General features: G+C 38.8%; 1 protein-coding gene across 2 annotated transcripts in view; it reads left to right on the top strand.

Moving 5' to 3' along the window:
- LOC121740422 (peripheral plasma membrane protein CASK) overlaps positions 1–22205 on the top strand; it is a 318557-nt gene extending 296352 nt beyond the window's left edge. For both annotated transcript variants that reach the window (XM_042133111.1, XM_042133112.1), the window contains 13 exons: positions 6972–7160; positions 7909–8073; positions 8497–8565; positions 8891–8920; positions 9371–9469; positions 10294–10432; positions 14369–14371; positions 16480–16524; positions 17459–17578; positions 19885–19995; positions 20869–20976; positions 21206–21381; positions 21904–22205. In XM_042133111.1, coding sequence (XP_041989045.1) covers positions 6972–7160; positions 7909–8073; positions 8497–8565; positions 8891–8920; positions 9371–9469; positions 10294–10432; positions 14369–14371; positions 16480–16524; positions 17459–17578; positions 19885–19995; positions 20869–20976; positions 21206–21381; positions 21904–22083 — 1434 coding nt within the window. In that variant the 3' untranslated portion in view covers positions 22084–22205. The remainder of the gene's footprint in view (positions 1–6971; positions 7161–7908; positions 8074–8496; positions 8566–8890; positions 8921–9370; positions 9470–10293; positions 10433–14368; positions 14372–16479; positions 16525–17458; positions 17579–19884; positions 19996–20868; positions 20977–21205; positions 21382–21903) is intronic.

Raw genomic sequence — 22205 nt, 5'->3', positions numbered from 1 at the left:
TTGTCGGCAACTTCTCGACGTTGAAATATCCATGTTTTATTTAAATATGTTCGTTAATTGTGTTGCAGTCAAGTCCGAGCTGTGCTTGTTTCCGAGGTTCTGTAATTTATGTAGCTGTAAATCATAATATGAAATGAAGACATGACTTTTGCCAAACGACTAGGTACCTTATAAAATCGGCTGGCGCAAGTGGTTCTAAGAGAACGACAACTTAAGCTTGTAAACTTTAATTATGCTATTATGCTATTGAATAGACAGTACTTAAAACGTATCGACAAATACCTCAATTGTGAAAATCCGTTTAGCGGTTCTGGAGATACAATAGGTAATAAAGAATATTTCAAACATACAAGATACGCGCCAAACACATAACCCTCCTGGCAGTCGGGTAAAAAGGATAAGTTATTGCATCAAAATCACATTTCCATATTGTTAATCGTGTAAATCTACACCAGTTTAGGCTTTGCACTAATTTTGCCGTCCACGATGGGTCTATAAACATTTACACCGACTGAACCACAAAAAGCTGAATGTGCGCTTCTGAGCCGGGGTTGTTTCATTCTATCATCAAGTTAGATTATGTTGTCACATCGCGAACAATGTAGCCGCTGTATTACCGGCAGTTACATTCAGGACGGAAAAATGTTACCATACATTGTTACTTGTGTATGAAATGGTAGGCGTGGAGTTTTAAAAATCCCTTGTACGGCAGTTATAAAGGGTGATCATTTTGTCAGCACGCACGTGCCGAACGCGACGCATTTTAGGATTCGTTGTACTTACAAAATGATGTGAAACCTCGCACATTCGTCCGAACCACAGAAATAAAATATCAAGATAGAACGGCGACGCGCGTCCGTTGCTAAGGAATCGCTCTTGTCAGTGCCGTAAATAGCCTTTTTTGCGCCCTGTGCGAGCTTCTATATAACTGCACCTTTGTTTTTTAACCGACTCCTAACAGCCACCGCCGAACATATTATAACCTCCTCCGAGGAGGTTATAGGTTCGGCTGTGGATATTTTTTTACTAAGTACATTGGGAAACATCTTTGGGGCGCAGCGGGAACTTATCGAGAGCAATTCGAAAAATTAGGATCTGTCCGGTCTGGCCATTCTTGCGCCCCCCAGAGTCTACGCCCTGTGCCTGGGCACCGGTGGCACCGCCCTATTTACGGCACTGACTCGTGTCAATTTTTGCTTTGCTTTTAGTTAAAACAAATAACTTACCTATGGCAAGAAATACCCCCTTTTGACCGATTCACTTTCGTACTTCTGTTTTTACAATAGGGATGATGACAAGGTCAAAGATTAGCGAATTTTGTTTATAAAATAAAGAAATCACAAAAAAAAGTGTTCCCAAAATTACAGCTCGATAGCATTTTTATTTTTTTTGTTATGCGCCTTCAAAGTTAGATAATCAAGTCGATTTCTTTTTCAATTAAATTTCTTAATATTTGTATACCAATCGATAACTTATGCAATTAAAAGCAACTTTTGTTATGAAACCACTTTCATAAATGAAATATTTAATATACCTATCGAACAAAGTTCTCTCCCGATGCGTACAAACTACGAAAGAGTGACGTCAGTCTTTCGTAGCACTTTGTATGGAGCGTTTCGGGCAGGTCTATTTTATGAGATGTTTGAATTGTCATATCTTGGTGAATTTTTAAGCTATCAGAGTCATTCTTTCAGCGATGTTTCTATTTTTAAGGGTCTTTCAATTACCAATAAGAAAAAAAATAGTCATCAAGCCTATTAGACACTCACTGCACAATGAGGCATTTTTGCAGAACCGCTCCGGTGTAATCAAGTCGAGACGTACGCGCTGACTGAATGAACGTTCAATGAATCTTGCACGACAGAGCAAGATTGAAACACGCGTACTTCACTCGCTTAGCCGTTCTATCTTGATTTAATTCTGTGGTCCGAACCGTACGCGCCGCATTTCGTGTACTATGAGGTGCGTTCGACGCGTATGACGCATACGGTAAGTACTGACAAAATATGTGCGATCAGCTTTAAGTGGAATTTTCTTTAGCGGGCACTTTTTAATGATGGTTAAAAAGTGTTAAACTCGCCTCAAGACATCGTAACTTTATCGAAAATTTTGAAGACGGAGGCAGAGTAGCGTGTCGTAGGAGAGAATATTCTATTTCTGCCACAAGTATGCCTGCACCTGCCTTTTCTTTTTATTTCTGCTGGATCCGTAGAATGGAAAATGTTTCTTTATTTCTTTAGCTAGTTTCTGAAAACGATTCTATTATAATGTGTGTACGCTAAGTGCGAAAACTCTGTGAAACCAAGTTTGTTGAAAGTTTTACATAAACTTGAATTTTCTACACATTACTTAATTAATGTATGGTCTGAAATATTTTATGTTTTAATTCTCTTCCACATTATAATGGATTATTACTTTGAAAATGGTTAATATTTTGTTAAAACTTTGCAAATGTGCTAAACTTGTACACCTACCTGCAGTCTACATCACTTTACACCTAAGAAATGTAACAAATGTGTATTAATAAAATTCGCACAACGCAATATAAAAATTCTTAAAATAATAAATACATTTCGCGACCGAAACGCTCACATTCAACTGTGTCAAATTAAATTGTCCGTCGCTTGTTCCGTACGAGTGAGCAATATATTTCAATCTGCATATGCAGCGATGTATTACACAGGAATTTACGATGTTGTCAGTCGTTTCGCAATAATCCGCCGTTGGAGCGAGAGAGCGAATCAAAAGTGAGGGAGATAGAGACAGAAGAGCAAACTACCCTCAGCCGATATTAGTGTTTATCGAAGACTTCGACGATAAAATTGCGTTTATTGATCCTAAACGCATGTTTATTAACATATCTATTTTCTATTCTGTACATATCCAAACTTTTATATTGCCTATACGATTGGGAGTCCTTTTTTAGATAGTTTCTTGAGGCACAAGGGTTAAGGGTCATGATGTGTTATTTTTGTTTCTGGGTCGAAGATTCATAACTTTGTAACTCCTTATGGTACCGGCAACTTTAGCCAAAGACTAGCGAAAGTTTTTAAATGTTAGGTAATTATAATATTATAGTGACAAGTGATATAGAATAAATAGCTTAAAGATTTTGAAATAATATGGTTTCGGCTTTGACCAAAAATTGACCTGCATTCGACAACTCGAATGCTTACCGAGCGCTATTAGAGCCATGTTTATTGAAGTTACAAATCAACATCCCCGGTCCGACTGCTTTTGATTCCATTGAACATTGTGCCATCAGCGTATGCAAATCGCCGGCATACATTAACAGACATTAGTGTGCATGATTACACCGAATTACTAATAAATGTAATCAAACGGAGAGCGTTTGTGTACCGGACGCATCGGCCATTCCAGACAAAATTCCATTAGCTGGAACCTGCTATGTGAATGGCGGTAATTCAATCATGAGGCAAGTTGAATAAGGACAAATAGGTAAAATTTCAAAATTAATAGTGTAAACGCAATAGTATTTATCTGTCTATTACCTACTCTTCACGCTTAGGCTGATCGCCTGATTGTCTGACCTGCCCCCGTAGACAAGTGGCAAAACGCTTACGCTAACGCTAACGCTAGCCCTACAAAATGTATGGATTTGACATAAGTATTCGCTAGCGAAGCGATGATTTATGTCAAATCGCATACATTTTGTAGCGCTTGCGTTAGCGTTAGCGTTAGCGCTTTGCCACTTGTCTACAGGCCAAGTAAGATGATCCATGCGTCGGATGGGCATGTAAAAAGTCGGCCCTGCGCCTGATCTCTCGCTAGTCGTGTCGGTCTTCCGTCCCACTGGGTTATGTTAGTAAAGGAATAGAGAGTGCTCTTGTGTACTGCGCACGCACTTGGGCACTATAAAATTACTCCTGCGTAGCTGGCCTGGTTTCAATGACACCGGCCACCGTCACCGAAACCGGTGTGGGAGCTATTATTATTATTACTCTTCACGCTCAAACCGCTGAAACGTATTTTACGAAAGGTGGTTACTTTGAGTCCGGTAAAACAGTGCAAGATAGTGTACGGTCACGACTCAGTAAACGAATTTCCTTTTTTTTTTCTTGGCAACTGGTCGCTTAAACTTAATGCCTAAATCTTTATTCTAAAGAATTGTTTGTTCTCAAGAACTGAAGAATGTATGATGGCTCATTTTTGTCGTAATAGGTATTTGTTTCTTGCTTAAGGCGACACCTTGATAATTTGGATGTAGGCTGTAGCGATATCGATTTTTCTCAGCAATGACTAAAGCTAAGAAATTAAAGTTCATTGTCAGTATTCATCATGTCTTTGTCTTTGAATTACCCATAGCATAACACGATTGGTCCTTTTATAACACAGAATAATCAATCAAAAAGACCTCTGTAAAAAAAGGGATTCCTATTTTGCCAACAGAGGAGAGTGACAATTGTCCATCTTTGTTATTATACTATGCAGTATGCTGACACGGACAAAGTCGCGGGCAACAGCTAGTAGAAAATAAATTCTTGCAATATCGTATTGTTTTCTAAGGTGTTATATTAATTTATAAAATAAAAATTATGCCTTTGAAAAAAAAATAGCAACAAAGTTATATTTAAAACGTCTGGCAATAGTTTTGGTCATTGAAAAGTGTCTTACACTATATGATACTAGTTCAGAACAATAATCTACAAATTATATATAAATATTATCCATTTGAAAATAAGTAAAGTAAGACTCATTTTAGTCCACTTTGGTTCCTGGTACCTGACCAGGTGTCACACTTAGAGCTACACAAATTCGCAGGTATTCTAAGTACACGAGGCACTACTAATAACCTATGGTTTCATCCATCAGAGAGTAAGTTATGTCTTATCCTTCTGGGATCCAGGTCTATAAGTCGTGTTATTTAGACCTAATAAATCTTAAAGTTCGTACTTAGGTAAAAATACATTGTTTATGCATTAACCATCCAACTTAAATTAGACGGAGACTCATCAAGGTGACGACTGACGAGGCTTTATTAAACGGAAGCAATATCTTGAAACATATGACGTGGGATTGCTCAGCATGAGTTGTACAACGTACGAAGTTGATTTACCTCTGAATTCCTTTGAGTGAACCCTAATATGTCGTCAGCATAAAGGTAAAGTTCGGTCTACAACTGCGGGTAACCATATAAACCCCCCGGAATGGCTGCAATGAATTCGATATGAAGAACAGCGTCATTCCGCAATCCTGCTTCCGAACTAGTGAGAATTACTGTGAATTTTATGTAATGAGTTTGCAATTTAAGGCACTCTTGAAACCGTGTTCAGTCTGGAATGTTGCTTCATAGTTTCAATGTTATCACATTAAAACTTTTATAAATTAATAAATGATAAAGTAGATCCCAACATGCTAAAGCAGTGTCTTATGAACTTTTTGTATTAAAAGAAGTCAAGAGTTTCCGTCTTTAGAAACGAGCTATTTCTTTTCAAGTAACTTTTATTTTTTATAAATTATGAAAAATATCCCGAAAGTTTTGTGCTTGATTTAGTAATGCTGTATAAATATTAACTCATAATCAATCACAAAGCATTCCCGTAGTAATTAATATATTTAATTCGTTTATGTAATAGGTACACGCGCATTATTGACCGATTAATTGAAAGGTTCCAACAAATTAGTGGCAATTTTAATCGCTCCAAAATAGAGCGATGAAAGCAATTCAGTACATAGCGGATTAACGGATACCCGCAATATTGGCAGCAGAGAGAATGTGCGGGATTATATGCCAAATCGTTGGCGCAATGTGAAGGGTGCATACAAATACACAGCTGAAATGAAATGTCTAACCGGTTTATATTGAATATCTCGGGATCATTCCATTTTTAGAACGGACGCCTTCGATTTTTAGAACTGATTGAATTTAATTCTTTAAATGTAATGGGTCTGGAGCCAATGTCGTAACTTGAGTCTATATACGATTCTTTGGCTATATCCATGATAAATTAAATCTAATTAGCTGCAGTTTCAGCCTTTGAAGAATACACATCATATTATAGTTTAATTTTGTTTTAAATTAATTTTTGATGCCCATAATCAAATACACTGATACGAATTAGTAAAAAATATCTAACTTCTTGTGACAATAAAGACTCCTATTCGCTAAAATCCCCAATTGAATTGAAACTAACGTTAACTTAGTTGGACGGTTCTATAATATTGTCACGGACATATAGTGCCATCTAGCGTCAAACCAGCGAAACTTATCGAGGGAACACCGACAACATAAATCCCCTACTCAATACTAGATGGCATGAGGTGCGCAAGTACATACTCGAGCCTCCTAGAAAGTTCCTACACTTGTTTACTTGTTTACGTATATCGGGAACTTTCTGGAATTCGTCTCGCCATATAAAAAGCCGCAGGTAGACGGCCCGGCAGTTCAGTTCGGTTCGAGCGATCATCAAGGCGATTTCGGAGTGACAACAAGCGATCAATAGTGAGTGAACCAGTGAAACCTACGACTTGGCTACGACCTAGGACAGTGATAGTGCTTAGTGATTGGACCTAGTGCTTAGTGTTTGGACCTAGTGATTAGTGTTTGGACTTAGTGCTAAGTGTTGTGTGAGCTAGTGTTAGTGAATAAAGTCTTCAAGAGAGTCAGCAGGTCTTTCTCTCCAAATCCTTCGAACCCTAGCACGTAACAATATCTATACCGATGTAAGCAACATTTATATACCGAACGAGCTATTGCGCGCGGCTTCGCTCGCGTTAAGTATGTATTATTATATACAAACTTTCATCCCCTATTTTAACCCCTTGGAGGTAGAATTGATCAAAATCCTTTCTTAGCGGATGCCTACGTCATATCATCTACCTGCATGCCAAATTTCATCCCGATCGGTCCAGTGGTTTGGGCTGTGCGTTGATAGATCACCATATCAGTCAGTCACCTTTGAGTTTTATATAATATATAGATTATCTAACCAACATTGTGCTTGTTACAGGCATTGCTGCAAGCGCACGATGTGGTCGCGCGCGAGGTGTACGGAGAGGAGTCGCTGCGCGCGTCCCCGCCGCCGGTCAACGGGCGCACGTCGCAGCTGCCCGACGAGGACGAGGACACCGAGCCCGAGTTCGAGAACGTGACCAGGGTCCGCCTCGTACAGTTCCAGAAGAACACCGACGAGCCCATGGTGAGTGTCGGTGTTAGTGTAGCGCACGACGTGGTCATCAAGGTTTACGATGCGACCAGTGTCAGACTCATAGTTCTTAAAGGTAGTTCCAGAAAAACATTGCGGTAACTTAATATCCTTAATGTTACATCCAGAGAGCTCCGGTACTAAAATATACGAATTTTCAAATTGCTTACAAGGAAATATCCAAAATATTGACAATATAATGTCTCTTATTAAAATTTTTAGTGTAACCCAGATACACAAGTATAACCAATAACCATAAAACGTTATAATATTAGCATATGGTTACTTATTATCAGACGCATGGTCACGTAGAGATATTACGACGTTAATAAGTTCCTTTCACGAAAAACTTGAGGAGTGTCCCTATTCACTATACCCGGCTTATACTAAAATTCAAGAAGCGGCGCAATCCTCTTACTTGGAAAGGCTTTTAAGGTCAAGATCAGTATTTTTGTGTTGATTTATGCTGGGCATAAAATATGTACGGCGCACTAAGTGAGGTCCGTATAATGAAGCTTTTTATGTCCGCTAAAAGTACAGGAGGGTCAAACAAGGCCATTCTCATTGCACTCAGAAACGAGGAAGAACATTTCTTTGAGCTATTCAGTAGCGACTAGCGTGTCGGATGTCATCTACTTTATGACTACGATGTACAAAGCGTGACACCTTTTCGACTCTTACATTACGGACGTATTGTGGATATATTTTAAAAAATGTATGCTACATGTGAATTCATTTCCAGGGCATAACACTGAAGCTGGCTGACGATGGGCGGTGTATCGTGGCCCGGATTATGCACGGCGGTATGATCCATCGGCAGGCGACCCTTCACGTCGGCGACGAAATCAAAGAAATCAACGGCACACCCGTCGCGAACCAGTCCGTTGCACAACTTCAGAGAATGCTGGTACGGAATTGGCCCTTTATCTACGGAACCATTCCCTTTAAAAACTTCTGTCCCATTAAACGCAAAATATTCCCCACTTTTGCGAAACATCATCTGATAAGCCTCGACTCTTCAACCGACAATTACTCCGTTAAAAATGTTACGACCTACTTTTGACCTGTTTAACGTCAGCTTTCTCCTGTTATGATTCTTTGTTATTACATTCGTCTGTCCAATTAAATTTAAGAATAGCAACACAAAATAAAGAAGTAAAGGTGTTAAGAAACATTTTATTTTCGGAAATGTTTCAAAGATTGTCTTGCATTCAGTGTAATTCGGATATTTGAGCAGTATTAAACATGTTCCCTTTATCTCTATCATTATCATTTCTAAATGTAACTTTTTCTTTGTTTGTATTTTTTTCCTGAACTTGTCAATTTTCAGCGAGAAGCCCGGGGATCAGTGACCTTCAAGATCGTACCGTCTTACCGTTCAGCACCGCCGCCCTGCGAGGTATACTCCCTTATGTATATACCTAGAGTTAGATTAGACCGTTGTTGGCAACCTTGAAGATCTATGTTCTAGGAATGCTGTGCATTTTGCTAACACTTTATTTGAAATAAAGGCAAGTGTGATCAAACTTAGATACTAAAGTGCGTTTGGTTTGTGATTAAATAACGTTTTGTTTGATTAGTTGTGTTTTGCACTTGTGAGTTAAATTAACATTAATACAGTAGCGATCGACTCCGACAAGCGCACAAAAATTTATTCTAAATGCTTGTCCTGTTAATGATGTAGATTAATCGACACTAAAATGTATATTTTTTATTTTAACTAGCTATTCCGGATTAAGCCTTCGCCCGTGCTAGTAAGTAGCGACTACTAGAGCCCCTGCTACTTCATTTTGTGTTTATTGTTCACTGTGTTTGTTGTTTTGTTTTGTCTGTCATTCGGGCATGGCTGCGCGTGTGTATACTGTATACCCCTCGTTTCTGTGCGCTTGTTGTTCTTACATATTTCACTCAGAATTTCATAACTCTAAACATTTAAATTGGTTCATCAAAATTATTGTTTACAGTCCCCATTTCTATGTCTTCTGTATATAATGTTTCGATGTTATACCGTTCTTCAGAAAGAGATATAGCTTATTCCTAAATATTCGTTACCAAAATTCGTTGCGCTGATGTAAATAAACGCGATCATCTCTATTCAATGTGAAGTCATATCCGATGACAATTTTGTAATTTCTAATAATTATTTACTGGAATGCTTTGATTTTGACGTTTCGCTTACTAAAATCCCATCAATCCCTTTTCAGATATTCGTGCGGGCACAATTCGACTACGATCCTTTGGAAGATGAATTAATACCATGCGCTCAAGCGGGTATCGCTTTCAATACTGGGGACATTCTGCAGGTTAGTGAGCTATGTTCTTGTATATACGATAGCATACGTACCATGTCCATATTGTTCTAACATTTCCATTATACAGTGTGTAACAAAAACAAGTGATAATACTTTAGGGTGTGTACGTGTTCCTTGTAGAGAGTTGACTTTGAAAGTAGCAGCTCTGAAAGACGAAAATATTTTTTCACTTTTGTATGGGCAAGGGCCCGAGCGTTACGAGTTTCCTCATACAAAAGTGAAAAAAATTTTTGGTCTTTCAGCGCTGCTACATTCACAGTGAACTCTCTACAAGGAACACGTACACACCCTAAAGTTTTATCACTTATTTTTGTTACACCCTGTATAAATACTCCAGTTTCAAGCCAAACGTTAACCTATTTCCGTAGAAATAAAATATTTATTTTGGAAGCAACAAAAATATTTTGAGCCAAAACTATTTCTATCACTTCTATACAGGGTGTAACAAAAATAAGTGATAATATTTTAGGGTGTGTACGTGTTCCTTGTAGAGAGTTCACTGTGAAAGTAGCAGCGCTGAAAGTCCAAAATTTTTTTTCACTTTTGTATGGGGAAACTCGTGAAGCTCGGGCCCTTACCCATACAAAAGTGAAAAAAAAAATTCGTCTTTCAGTACTGCTACTTTCACAGTGAACTCTCTACAAGGAACACGTACACACCCTCAAGTATTATCACTTATTTTTGTTACACACTGTATATCAATAACCTTCACGACATTTTAATGGCGCGGGCGTTACAATAACTAAGCAAATCAGTCGTAATACAGAGAGATACCTCTTAAGAAGACTTTCTTGAAGCTTCTTGGAAATTTCTAGATCATCAGCAAGGACGATTCCCACTGGTGGCAAGCTCGTAAGGACGCATCAGGCGGTTCGGCCGGACTTATCCCGAGCCCAGAGCTACAGGAGTGGCGCGCAGCGTGTGCAGCTGCTGAGAAATCTAACACCGATCAAGGTAATTATTGTGTATAAATAAATGTAAATAAACGGATGAGCCGCACTCAAAGAAATTTGGACGCTGTTGAGCATGTAGTGTATCGTCCCACAAAAAATTACATATCTTATATCTTTAAACGAGCAATTCTTGTATATAAATATGTATATACTTATATAATTGGAATCTCGGAATCGGCTCCAACGATTTTCATGAAATTTAGTATATAAGGGGTTTCGGGGGCGATAAATCGATCTAGCTAGGAATCATTTTTAGAAAATGTCATTTTATTCGTGTTTTATCGAATACCGAGCAAAGCTCGGTCAAATAGCTAGTGAAGTTATAAATGCAGTCATGTTCTTTTGATCATTTAGAACAAGACTCCATTCATAATTCAACAAAAAAATGCGGGTTAATAATTTTTTTATGAAATAAGGGGGCAAACGAGCAAACGGGTCACCTGATGGAAAGCAACTTCCGTCTTCCATCTACACTCTCAGCATCAGAACTAGGGAATGCAATCTCGTTCTCGCGAGATCGCGGCCTTTTTTAGCGAGATTGATCTCGGACGAAAAAACGGCGAGATCTCGCGAGTTTGACGAGATTGCACTTGAGCATAAAAACGTCTTATTCGAAGCGCCAACTGACACGGACGGAGTAAAAACAAAGAGGAGCTGCCTGCCTAGCATACGCCAACGAGATATCACACTCTCGAGATAATTAAAAACTACTCGTCTCATAATATCAAAATCTCGACAAAACTATAAAAATCTGTTATTTCGATGATAGATCTACGCGAGAAAAAATGTTTGTCATGCTAGGGTCAATAGAGATGAAGAGACAAACCATCAAACATCGAGAAAACATGTAGAGTGAGATATCTCGTTGGCGTATGATAGGCAGACTGGCCTAAGCAACTTCACTGTGATTTTTAACTAGGTCCTGAATTTTGACTTCTCGTTGTTTTGTTAGTTACAAAAGAACTGTTTTAGAAGATTTGTGTTTGATAGTTAGCGTTCACAATAACGTGACGTCCAGAATAATAATTATAAAAGCGCACATTAGAAGAGAAGACTGGTTGTTTCTTCCATTTGTTATATTTTGATAGATAGTAGATACGTACTTATGTCAAAGTTTACTACTTAAAAATTATAGACACATACGTCAAACAATGTTTGATGCATAAAATTCAATTGAAAAAATTCGTGAAAATGAATGTTAATCTAAGGCTGGTTTCTCACGGCGTGTGATATCACAAGCCGCGCCGCGCCGCGCCGAGCCAGCTATTACGAGCGAGCACGAGCCACCCCTTCTCACGGCGCGTTATATCACAAGCCGCGCCACGCTGACAAACATTCAAGTAAAATTAAACTTTATTAACACGCTAATAGATATTATTTTGCTCTAAGTCACTACGTTAAATAAGTAAATTTTAATGAAATGCAACTTTATTTACTAAGCAACTAGGTTGCATTTCAATCTATGCCGCTAATTTTATTATAGTAAGTTTAATTCCTTTATTACTTTAATAACTCTGGTACTGGTGGAAGAATGACGCTTCTGTTCGGCAACAACATCACGAAATCCGTCTGTACGGCTACCCTGGGACTAAAATCGCTCTGGCATGATAATTCTACAACACCAAGAGTGAGAGAGAATGGAAATATTTACATACTAGTTAATCACCTTATACCTATAACAAATATCTTCGTGCTAGCTATAGCGCGATGTAGCCGCCAAGCAGCGGCATCTGTTATCAAATAAATGAATTACACTTAATTTAATAAAATTAGCGGCATAGATTGAAATGCAACCTAGTTGCCTAGTGAATAAAGTTGCATATCATTAAAATTTACTTATTTAACGAAGTGACTTAGAGCAAAATGATATTATCTATTATCGTGTTAATAAAGTTTCATTTTACTTGAATTTTTGTCGGCGTGGCGCGGCTTGTGATATCACGCGCCGTGAGAAGGGGTGGCTCGTGCTCGCCTGTTTGCTCAAGCCGCGCCTTTGAAGTTACCGACTTTAATCGGATCGGGACGCGCCTGCCCGAGCCGCGCCGCGCCACCCCTTCACACGGCGTGTGGCTCGAGCGGGCGCGGCGCGGCTTGTAGTAGCACGCGCCGTGAGAACGCAACCACGCCACCACTTTCTTCAGGCGCGTGGCTCGAGCTGGCGCGTGATATTAAGAGGAGTCCACACCGCCCTTTTTTCCATACAAACTTTGTCCCCTGTTTCCTCCCTGGATAATACTAGTAGAGTTATAATTTTTTTCCTGAATATCTACGGCCACTAGTACAATGTCCCTATGTTTTCTTTTTTTTCACAATTTAATTATTAAATAAGATATGAACGTTCAAAAACCCAAAAATATGGCCAGATTTTCCGCTGTGTTCAAACATCCAGAAAACAGATTTGGCTAAGTTTTTCAAGAAAAAGTAAAACATAGGGACACAGCTCAAGCCTTTCTTTAATGTTTAATGAAATAAGTACTTAAATCGGTTAAGTTTTGGAGAAGGAATCGGGGACAACGAATCGTTGATTTTCTGCAGTTGTCTCTATCGTGTTCTGCGGTATAGGCTTGAGGTAAGGGAGACAGCTATAGATATTACACGTACTTTTTTTTCATTTCTCTAGCCCCTGGTGTATCCTCTTAAACGCGCCTGCTCGAGCCAGCCCGAGCCCCCCCTTCACACGGCGCGTGGCTCGAGCGGGCGCGGCGCGGCTTTCGATAATACGCGCCGTGAGAAGGCACCATTATAATACTTGGTATTTCTCTGGTCGAGCCGGCCCATTCGTGCCGAAGCATGGCTCTCCCACGTATGCTTATGTGTATTACGTATGCACTTTAATACACAAATGCTTATCAGCGACCAACTAACTTAATTTTCAATTAACTTTAGTTAAAACTAATAGAAAATGTATGGAGTATGTGTCAAATGTTCATTAATGAAAGTTAAGTTACCATCAAATCTCTCTGAGTGCAGATTTACATTACAGTAACGAGCGTCAGGTACCTACTGAATGAACTAGTTTGACGAATGACGCGTGTTTACATGCTGACAGTTGTTGGACTCTGGTCATGTTTACATTGACACAGTGTGATCTGATTAATCCAGTAATGCTGGCGTTCGCTACTGTGTTATAAGTTATAACACAGACTATAAGCAGTCACTCATCACAGTGTGGCTAAATGTAGAGACGATCCAATTGGAACCTGCGGGACTAAAATGGTCGCATTTTGCAATTCCTCTAAAATCAATTCAGAAACTTAATCGTCAAAACGTCAAATTAGTATGAATTACTAGACATGAATTGCAAGCCGAGTGTCCATTTTGTGATTAAAAAAAAATGAATCATTATGATTCTCCAAAGCGATCATTTTAGCCCCCGGTGGTCATTCTGCCGATTGAATTTTTGCTCAAAAGAAAGCCTGTATGATCTTTTTTGAAGAGAATTATCTTTAGAATTATTTTTTGGATTTTGACGAAAATCTGGATACAGTATGGCTGTAATTGTAATTGGGGTTTGAAATTGTAAACTCTCGTTTCCAAAATTTTGTTTTTTAATAATAAAATAAACTTGTATTCAGTTTTCGTTTATTGTTGCTGGGATTATTCTCGCTATTCGAGCCAGATGTGTTCCACCGTTAGAAATTATTAGAATCATAAATTTATCAGCACTCGCTACGCATTATGTGTATTTAGTATAATATTGTTTTAGGTCCTTATTATTTCGCTGTTTTCCTTTTAAATTAAATCCTAAATTCATTTTTATTTTATCTACAATTTCGTTTTTGTTTTAAAATTTAATCTTTCGAGCGCTATGTGGTTGGGGAATTATTTTATCATCATCTTTTTTATGTTGACTCTTAGCAGAAGGTTTTATTGTCTTTTATATGAACTCATTTATAAATGGCCTTTTTTTTTCATATTAACCATTGGAAAACTATAGTTGGTATGTAAATTTTTATTACTACATAGAACAATGAAATATCCACTAAGTCATTGACTCTTGACCGTTAATTATTTCCCTGTGTGTGCATGGTGAAACAACTAAATGTCTGACCAACTATCTCTCATGATTGGAAGCTGTCCAAAAATTACGTCACAAATTATGAAAAAAATTGAGATACTGCTACTACTAGCAACGAAAATGTATAATGTATTTGTGGTTTTTATTTTTGCCATTTAATGCAACATGTGTCAGTCCTGTTGCGTGTGAAATGGCGAAAAATAAAAGTTTTTTTTTTTACTTCTAAATATGCATAAGAGGCGGTTCAATTTTGTCGCACTTTCTAAGGGGTGAAAAACGGGGTGACGTAGTTTATGGATGACCCCATATTGAGTTGGCAAGTGATCTTTGCTTGACCTCATAGCCAATTTGACACCATTACCATAAAGTCCCTTGAATCTCATGGTACGGATAATATAGTGTAAGATAACGTAGGGAAATGCTTATTCACTTTTAACTTCTTTACGTATAAAATTACTACTTACGTACCTACTTGGGTGAAATTCATACATTTTGAAAAAAATATTAATTATTGCGAAATTTTGTACTGCATTATATTGAACAATGAATTGAGGTTCTTGGAAATCTTGATAATACTTGTACCTGTCTTTTACCTCTTCATAATACTTATCTATTCTGTGATAATAGTTACTAAGTACTAATAATATATTTTAGCGTCATGACTCATGAGCTACGAAGCCTTCTACTCGTAGGCCATGAAGCTTTATATATGGACGACCTATGTGGCTCAGTGGTGAGCGCGTTGGTAGCTCAAGCCAGGGGTCGCGGGTTCGAATCCCGCCGACGGAACAAAAAAGTTTTCAATGTTCCCGGGTCTGGATGTGTATTAAATATATGTATGATATAATAAAAATCTTAAATATATGTGTAGTATAAAAGTATTAAATATAATATTTCCGTTATCTGGTACCTGTAACACAAGTCCTTACCCTAAGGTACTTAGCACGGGGCCAGACTGACGTGGTGTGAAGCGTCCATTGATATTATATTATTATAGGAACTGTACCAAGCCATTTTATGCTAAAGGTTTTTATTAAAATAATACCTTCGATGAAATAAGGTACAATCGTTACCTCGTTGTAGCAATGATCCCGTGCGAGAAATTCCAATTATTGGTTCAATTCCTTTACCAGAACTGTTCTCAAAGAGGATTATTATAAAATATTTCAAGGGAATAGAATTCGATTTCCTGTTCTATGCTAACTATTGTAATGTCTCGAGATTTCAATTTAATATTACCTTAAAATTTAAATGAACGGAAATACTTGTAGGAAATGTTAAATCTTAAATATTCGATTGAATATTTAAGATCGGTAATACAAAGGGAGCCTTCTACTTTAGTGTAGATGGTGCTTCATAGACTTGCTTATTACTAAGGCGCTAAGATCTGTTAATTTGTACCATGTCATGTTATTTTGAATTTCGCATTAGCATCATCATGATGGGATGTGGGTAAACGCACATCATTGATGATGAGCGGCAAATCTTGGTGCCAATAGACAAGAAGCCGACTCTCGGAAGATCTCGAGATAGCGTCTATTGACACGAAATACAGACAGACTCTTTAATCATTCGATCGTGGATTCTTGGAAATCTATTGTGTCTCGCTCACCGGTGAGCTTATGGAGCTTGATGGGTTAAAGACGCAATCTTTTAGTAACCAGACTGTTTGTCCCTTTTCTATGCCCATTTTCAATTTTGTAACCAACATCAGATCATCTATCCACTTCTGACTCATCCGGTGTTGTCCTTAGAAGTTAGAATCCCGGGATACGGTAATCGTTTACCATCAACCCCTCTATTTGATCCGCTAAGAAAATCTCTGTCCATTTGAGTATCAACTGTAGGTATCTGACCTTGCCAAAGTATGTTGTAATCGCTTACCATAACCCTCTATTTGATCTGCTAAAAAACCTGTCCGTTTGAGAATCAACTGTTCCTGACTTTGCCAAAGTGTGTAAGCATTTCCCCGTGTGCCCCGACGTAGTACCTATTGTGAGTGCATGTCTGTTGTAATGTTGTGCGGCTAGGAGCGGAGGGCTGCGTGTCTCATACGGACGGCTGCGAGAACACAGGTAAATATGGGTGTACCACGAGATATAGCTGTCCTTGTCGAATACATGAGGATGGTCAAGGACAGCCCTTTACAAGGCTGCGAATAATTTTAAATTTTGGCTAAAATGGAAGGGAAAGGCGCGTGAAACGAAGGCATTGGTAGATCATGATTGGACGGATAATAATTTCGTTTCGGATTATTCATAATCGCGATTAGATGATGACACTTTATTGGGAGATATTGTACCATCGAGGAAATTGATTCCTAGGCAGTTGACGGACCTACGTTATTTGATCGGGTCATGTCAATTCAATGTTAATTGTGATCTGTCGGCTGGGTTTGACGTAACGCGACTACGTAGGTCCCCCATCTGCCTAGGAATCAACTTCACTAATAGTACATGTTATACGCCGATGGCCCCCTCTAGTTTCGCCGATCTTTAATATGTGCAAGTGGTATACCGATATACTTAAATGTCTGCTCCCATCTTTACTATAGCTCAGTAGGTCGACACTAGACAACGTAGCGCTAATTTTTCCTGATAAGTTTAAATTGTTAATTTTGTGAACCTTACTTTAGTTATTAGCAATCCAAACTTGTGAATAAAAATCATTGAAATATTATAATGTTCTAGACATCGATGTAGTAAAATTAGAAAAAAATATTATACACTTTTTTTTATTTAAGTAATTAGATTTCAGCTTTTTATTATTTGTAAATGTTACAACTTACAAATAACAATTAAATTAATAACAAATATACTTAAATATAACTCAAAAGTATAGATAGAAATTAAGAGCATGCTTTAAGTGTCATTTTTTAACATTTAATAATTCAAATGTTATAAAACGTAGAAGACTGCGTTTGCATAATTTAATAAACAAATTAATTACTCGCTTTATTTTTCACTTTCTTTTCTACCACTAACTAATGTGTCATGTAATTTGTTACAGTCAACTGCTCTATTTTCGGACGCAAGAAGAAACAGTCCAAAGACAAATATTTGGCGAAGCACAACGCTGTGTTTGATCAATTAGATGTGGTCACCTATGAAGAGGTTGTCAAACTACCATGTAAGTCTATACCAATATCATAAATGAGAAAGTGGTGTCCGTCTGTCAGCTAGTTGTTAGACAAAGACAACGTAAGAACTTCATTGTCAAAATATTATGCTTTGATATAGACTGCAAGGGTGGCCAACACGCGGCCCGCCGCACAGTGGTCCGAAATCGCTAAATAGTGGACATTCGCAAAAAAGTTCGATTTTGGTGTGGAAAAAAATACCATCCGATGGATTTTAAGAGGAGTAACAATAAATCCTTTTTATATAAAAATGTATATTTAAGGTGAAAAAAAATAATTACAAAAATGTTGTATGCGAAAGAATCTATAAATAGATTTTTTGCAAAAACTACTAAGTCATTCTGGTTCATTTTTTAAACAAGTAAAGTTCTAGTGGTATATAAGGTTTAGAAAAAAAATTACGAAAATTTACGTGCAGCCTTTTGCAGTAGATTCAAAATTTTGAAAAGATTTTACTAACCTTTTAGGTGTGGAAAAAAATACAATTTGATAGGTTTCCTAAAGAGTAACAATAAATCCTTTGTAAGTTTTGTACAAAAATTAAGTTTTATGAAGAAAGTGAAGTTGTGTCATTACAAGGCGATGATAGCATTGGAGATCCACTATGTTTGTAAAGCGCGTTGGTTTAATTGATTATTATTTATTATTGTATATTTATAAGTTTCATTTGAAATTGTTTGAGTTATTAGTGTGTGTAACAATTTTTATTTTATTATAATTACAATAGTTTAGTCAGTAGTTAATTTTAGTTTAATTTTGTTTTTGCTATCCATGTCTGTAAATACAAATAAGTATTGTTACTTTTTAAGGACTCGTTTTGTATATATTATACCCATACAATTTTCGTAATTATTTTTTTTCACCTTAAAAAATACATATTTATAAAAAACTTAATAAGGATTTATTGTTACTCTTTAAGAAATCTTTCGAATAGTATTTTTTCCACACCTAAAAAGTTAGTAAAATTATTTCAAAATTTTGAACCCCTCTACTGCAAAAGGCTGCACGTAAATTTTCGTAATTTTTTTTCTAAACCTTATATACCACTAGAACTTTACTTGTTGCAAAAATGAACCAGAATGACTTAGTAGTTTTTGCAAAAAATCTATTTATAGATTCTTTCCCATACAACATTTTCGTAATTATTTTTTTTTCACCTTAAATATACATTTTTATAAAAAACTTAATAGTGAGTTATTGTTACTCCTCTTAAAATCTATCGGATGATATTTTTTTCCACATCAAAATCGATCTTTTTTGCGAATGTCCACTATTTAGCGATTTCAGACCACTGTGCGCCGTCTGTAACCTTGTGGGCCGCGGAGCCGAGCACATTTTTTAAAGTAAAAAGTTAATGCTAAAATTACCTTATCATACCTACTATGAAAAGCAAACAAACACTTCTTTTCTTTTACTTGTAAATTATAAGCTCTAAGTTCTAATAGGAAAAATTAGTATCCGATTTTGACTGTCATTCCACTACGAGTATTTACATTCCATAAAATTTGGTAGTGCGGCCCGGGGTAAAATTCTACTTCCGAATTTCGGCCCAAGTGTCGAAAAGGTTGGCCACCCTTGATGTATAGGTTTACATAGTATGTATGTAATTGCTGAAGAGTATATATTTTGTGTCTATTATTTCTTAATGTCTAAACCACTGAATCGATCTTAAAGCATTTCGGTATGGAGATGAAACAGTGATAGTGCCAGGATGAGGGTGTTTTATCATGCGAAAATGTTGAATAAGTCTCTTTGAACCACGGAGATAAAAGATAGTTTTTACCCGACTGCTCCAGAGGGGGCTTATGTTTTTGCGAAAATCTTGATGCGGGACTTTGAGCATACTAAAAGGAGGGGAAGTAAGTTATCTTCATACAAAGGCACCGCGCGCGGCTTGTATGTGTGCGCCATAGTATCTATGCGTCGCCACGTACGGTACACAACAAAATCTCGGCGGTACCAGCCTCTAAAACTCGCCGAGATTTTGTTGTGTGCCGTACGTGGCGACTGGCGACGCATTGATACTATGGCGCACACATACAAGCCACGCGCGGTGCCTTTGTATGAAGATAACTTACTTCCTCTCCTTTTATTATGCTTTGAGTCTTGTCAAAATAGCATAGATTCTATCCCAAATCCCACTACTCACTAGGCCAGAAAAATAAGGTTCTTTGAGTTCCGGAAAATGACCCAGCCTTTGCCCTACTGTGTCAAAAAGGTCATATTTTTGTCATGGCAAAAGTAATGCTTGAAAAAAGTTTGAATTCGATTTCTATAGAAATATTGATGTTTCCAGCGTTCCAGCGTAAGACAGTGGTGCTGCTGGGCGCGCACGGCGTCGGCCGCCGCCACATCAAGAACACGCTCATCGCGCGACACCCCGACCAGTACGCGTACCCCGTGCCGCGTGAGTACTGACTAGTACCAGTGACAGTAGTGACGTCACACCTGCGAGCTCTGAGGAATTGGGGACTGAGGGACAAGAGGGGCTTATGATAAACTACCGCAAACGTCAAGATGTGTTTTATTGCAATAGTTCGAGCTGTAAGTTGCGCCACGAGGCGTTTCACCGGTTTGGCGATGACAACATAAATTTTGAGGTTATCTGCACACCAATACTCGACATCGTAAACCGCATAGAGTTTACCTCCTCACCTACATAACGTGTGTTGTAATAAATCCAATGTTCAATTACTGCTGCGTCGAGTATGTCTTTGTCATTTCTGGTAGTGTCACAATAGTGACAGTATATGACGTGAAATAAGTTGCCATAGTTTGCCGCTAGGAGCTCTGTTTCGGTCCCAAACAATATATATTATGCTAGTCTTTAGGAGGAGTATCCCATAATATCCCAAATAATAGTTTACGTCATATAGTGTAAAGTAATAGCTGAAGCTGACCTAGATATATGTAAGTTAAACGGCGTTAAATTAATTGCCACTGTTTTCCACTAGAGGCGCTTTTTCCATCCCATACAAATTAACGTACTCTAGACAGTAGACGGTCAGAAGTGACAGTAATGAGGGTTTTATGTGCTATGTAGTATGTAGAAGTAGGGTCTATCGTGTCAATTGTCGTGTCAAACAGCTGTCATATGTCAAGAAATAGCTTCCACATGTCACGATGCTAGCTGTCATAATCTGTCTGTCTGACACGACATTTGACACGAAAGACCCTTTGGTGGCAAATGATATATCGAAAACCCTCATTGGGACTCTATACGTTAATAGTTTACGTCCTAATAACGTGTACGTTACTGACACTTCCCTGTGCGTTACAGACACGACCCGTGCGCCGCGCGCGGACGAGGAGAACGGCCGCCACTACTACTTCGTGTCGCACGACGACATGATGGCCGACATCGCCGCCAACGAATACCTCGAATATGGTGAGAAAAGAGCGAATCGAAAAAAAAGATCAAGAATTAAGAGTTAAAAGTCTAGACTAGAGATGGGCAAAACCTGTTTCGAGAAGATGGTCGGTCTGGGGGGGGGGGGGGGCGCTGCCCCCTTGCTCCTGGTTGGTTGCCCTACCTGGGTGGTTGCCCATGCCTGTACTCTATATAAATCCAGCCCTGCATGTTTTATGTCATACAATCGATAAATGCGACATTACAGGTACTCACGAGGACGCCATGTACGGCACGAAGCTGGAGACGATCCGGCGCATCCACGCGGAGCGGCGCGTCGCCATCCTGGACGTGGAGCCGCAGGCGCTGAAGATCCTGCGCAGCGCCGAGTTCGCGCCCTACGTCGTGTTCGTCGCCGCGCCGCCGCTCAACAACGTCGCCGACGTGAGTTATATAGTGTGACATGTACGCCACTGGGCTGGAGACATAGCATTACGACGACTGAGAGCCAGTTCACACGGCGCGTTGCGTCGACGCAGCGCTGCCATTTGACGCATAGCTGGCCACACGGGCGCTACGTCATCGCAGCGTTAATACAAAGCAATCTTAACGTCAACACCCCCTCCCGCTTCGTCTCGGGGGCTGCTGTCCGTCATGTGTGCGTTGCGCGCTGCTGTCACGACGCAGCGCGCCGTGTTAACACCTTGGTTATTTGTATGTAAAACAATGCAGCGGCAGCGCTGCGTCCGACGCAAAGCAGCGTTATGACATCTCAGAGCGAAGACACATTGTGTTTCATGAATTATCGCAATACGTCATGTGGTCGACTTATATCAATTCAATGTTAGCTGTGATCGGTCGGATGGGTTTAACTTAACGCTATTTACCTAGGAACAGAGACTCTAGGAATCAACTTCTCTGAGAGTACATGATAAAATGATAACATCAGACTGTTCTCATTTACAGTACGACGGCTCCCTCGAAGTTCTAGTCCGGGAGTCGGAGCAGCTGCGTCGCACGTACGGCCACTACTTCGACCTGACGATAGTCAACAACGACATCGACGACACGCTCCAGCAACTCGAGGCGGCGCTCGCTCGACTCCGCTCCACGCCGCAATGGGTGCCAGTCTCCTGGGTGTATTGACCTACCGACTGTTACCTGTAAGTATATACTTAATGACGAGATCAAAGACTAAAGAGGATCGGCGTAAGGCTTATGTAGATTTGCATCTTGTTATAGTCTGTCAAGAAAGTGAAGAAATTAAA

Source organism: Aricia agestis, chromosome 3 (genome assembly GCF_905147365.1).
Source record: "Aricia agestis chromosome 3, ilAriAges1.1, whole genome shotgun sequence".
Classification (NCBI taxonomy): domain Eukaryota; kingdom Metazoa; phylum Arthropoda; class Insecta; order Lepidoptera; family Lycaenidae; genus Aricia; species Aricia agestis.
This window is presented reverse-complemented; position numbering and strand designations above follow the sequence as displayed.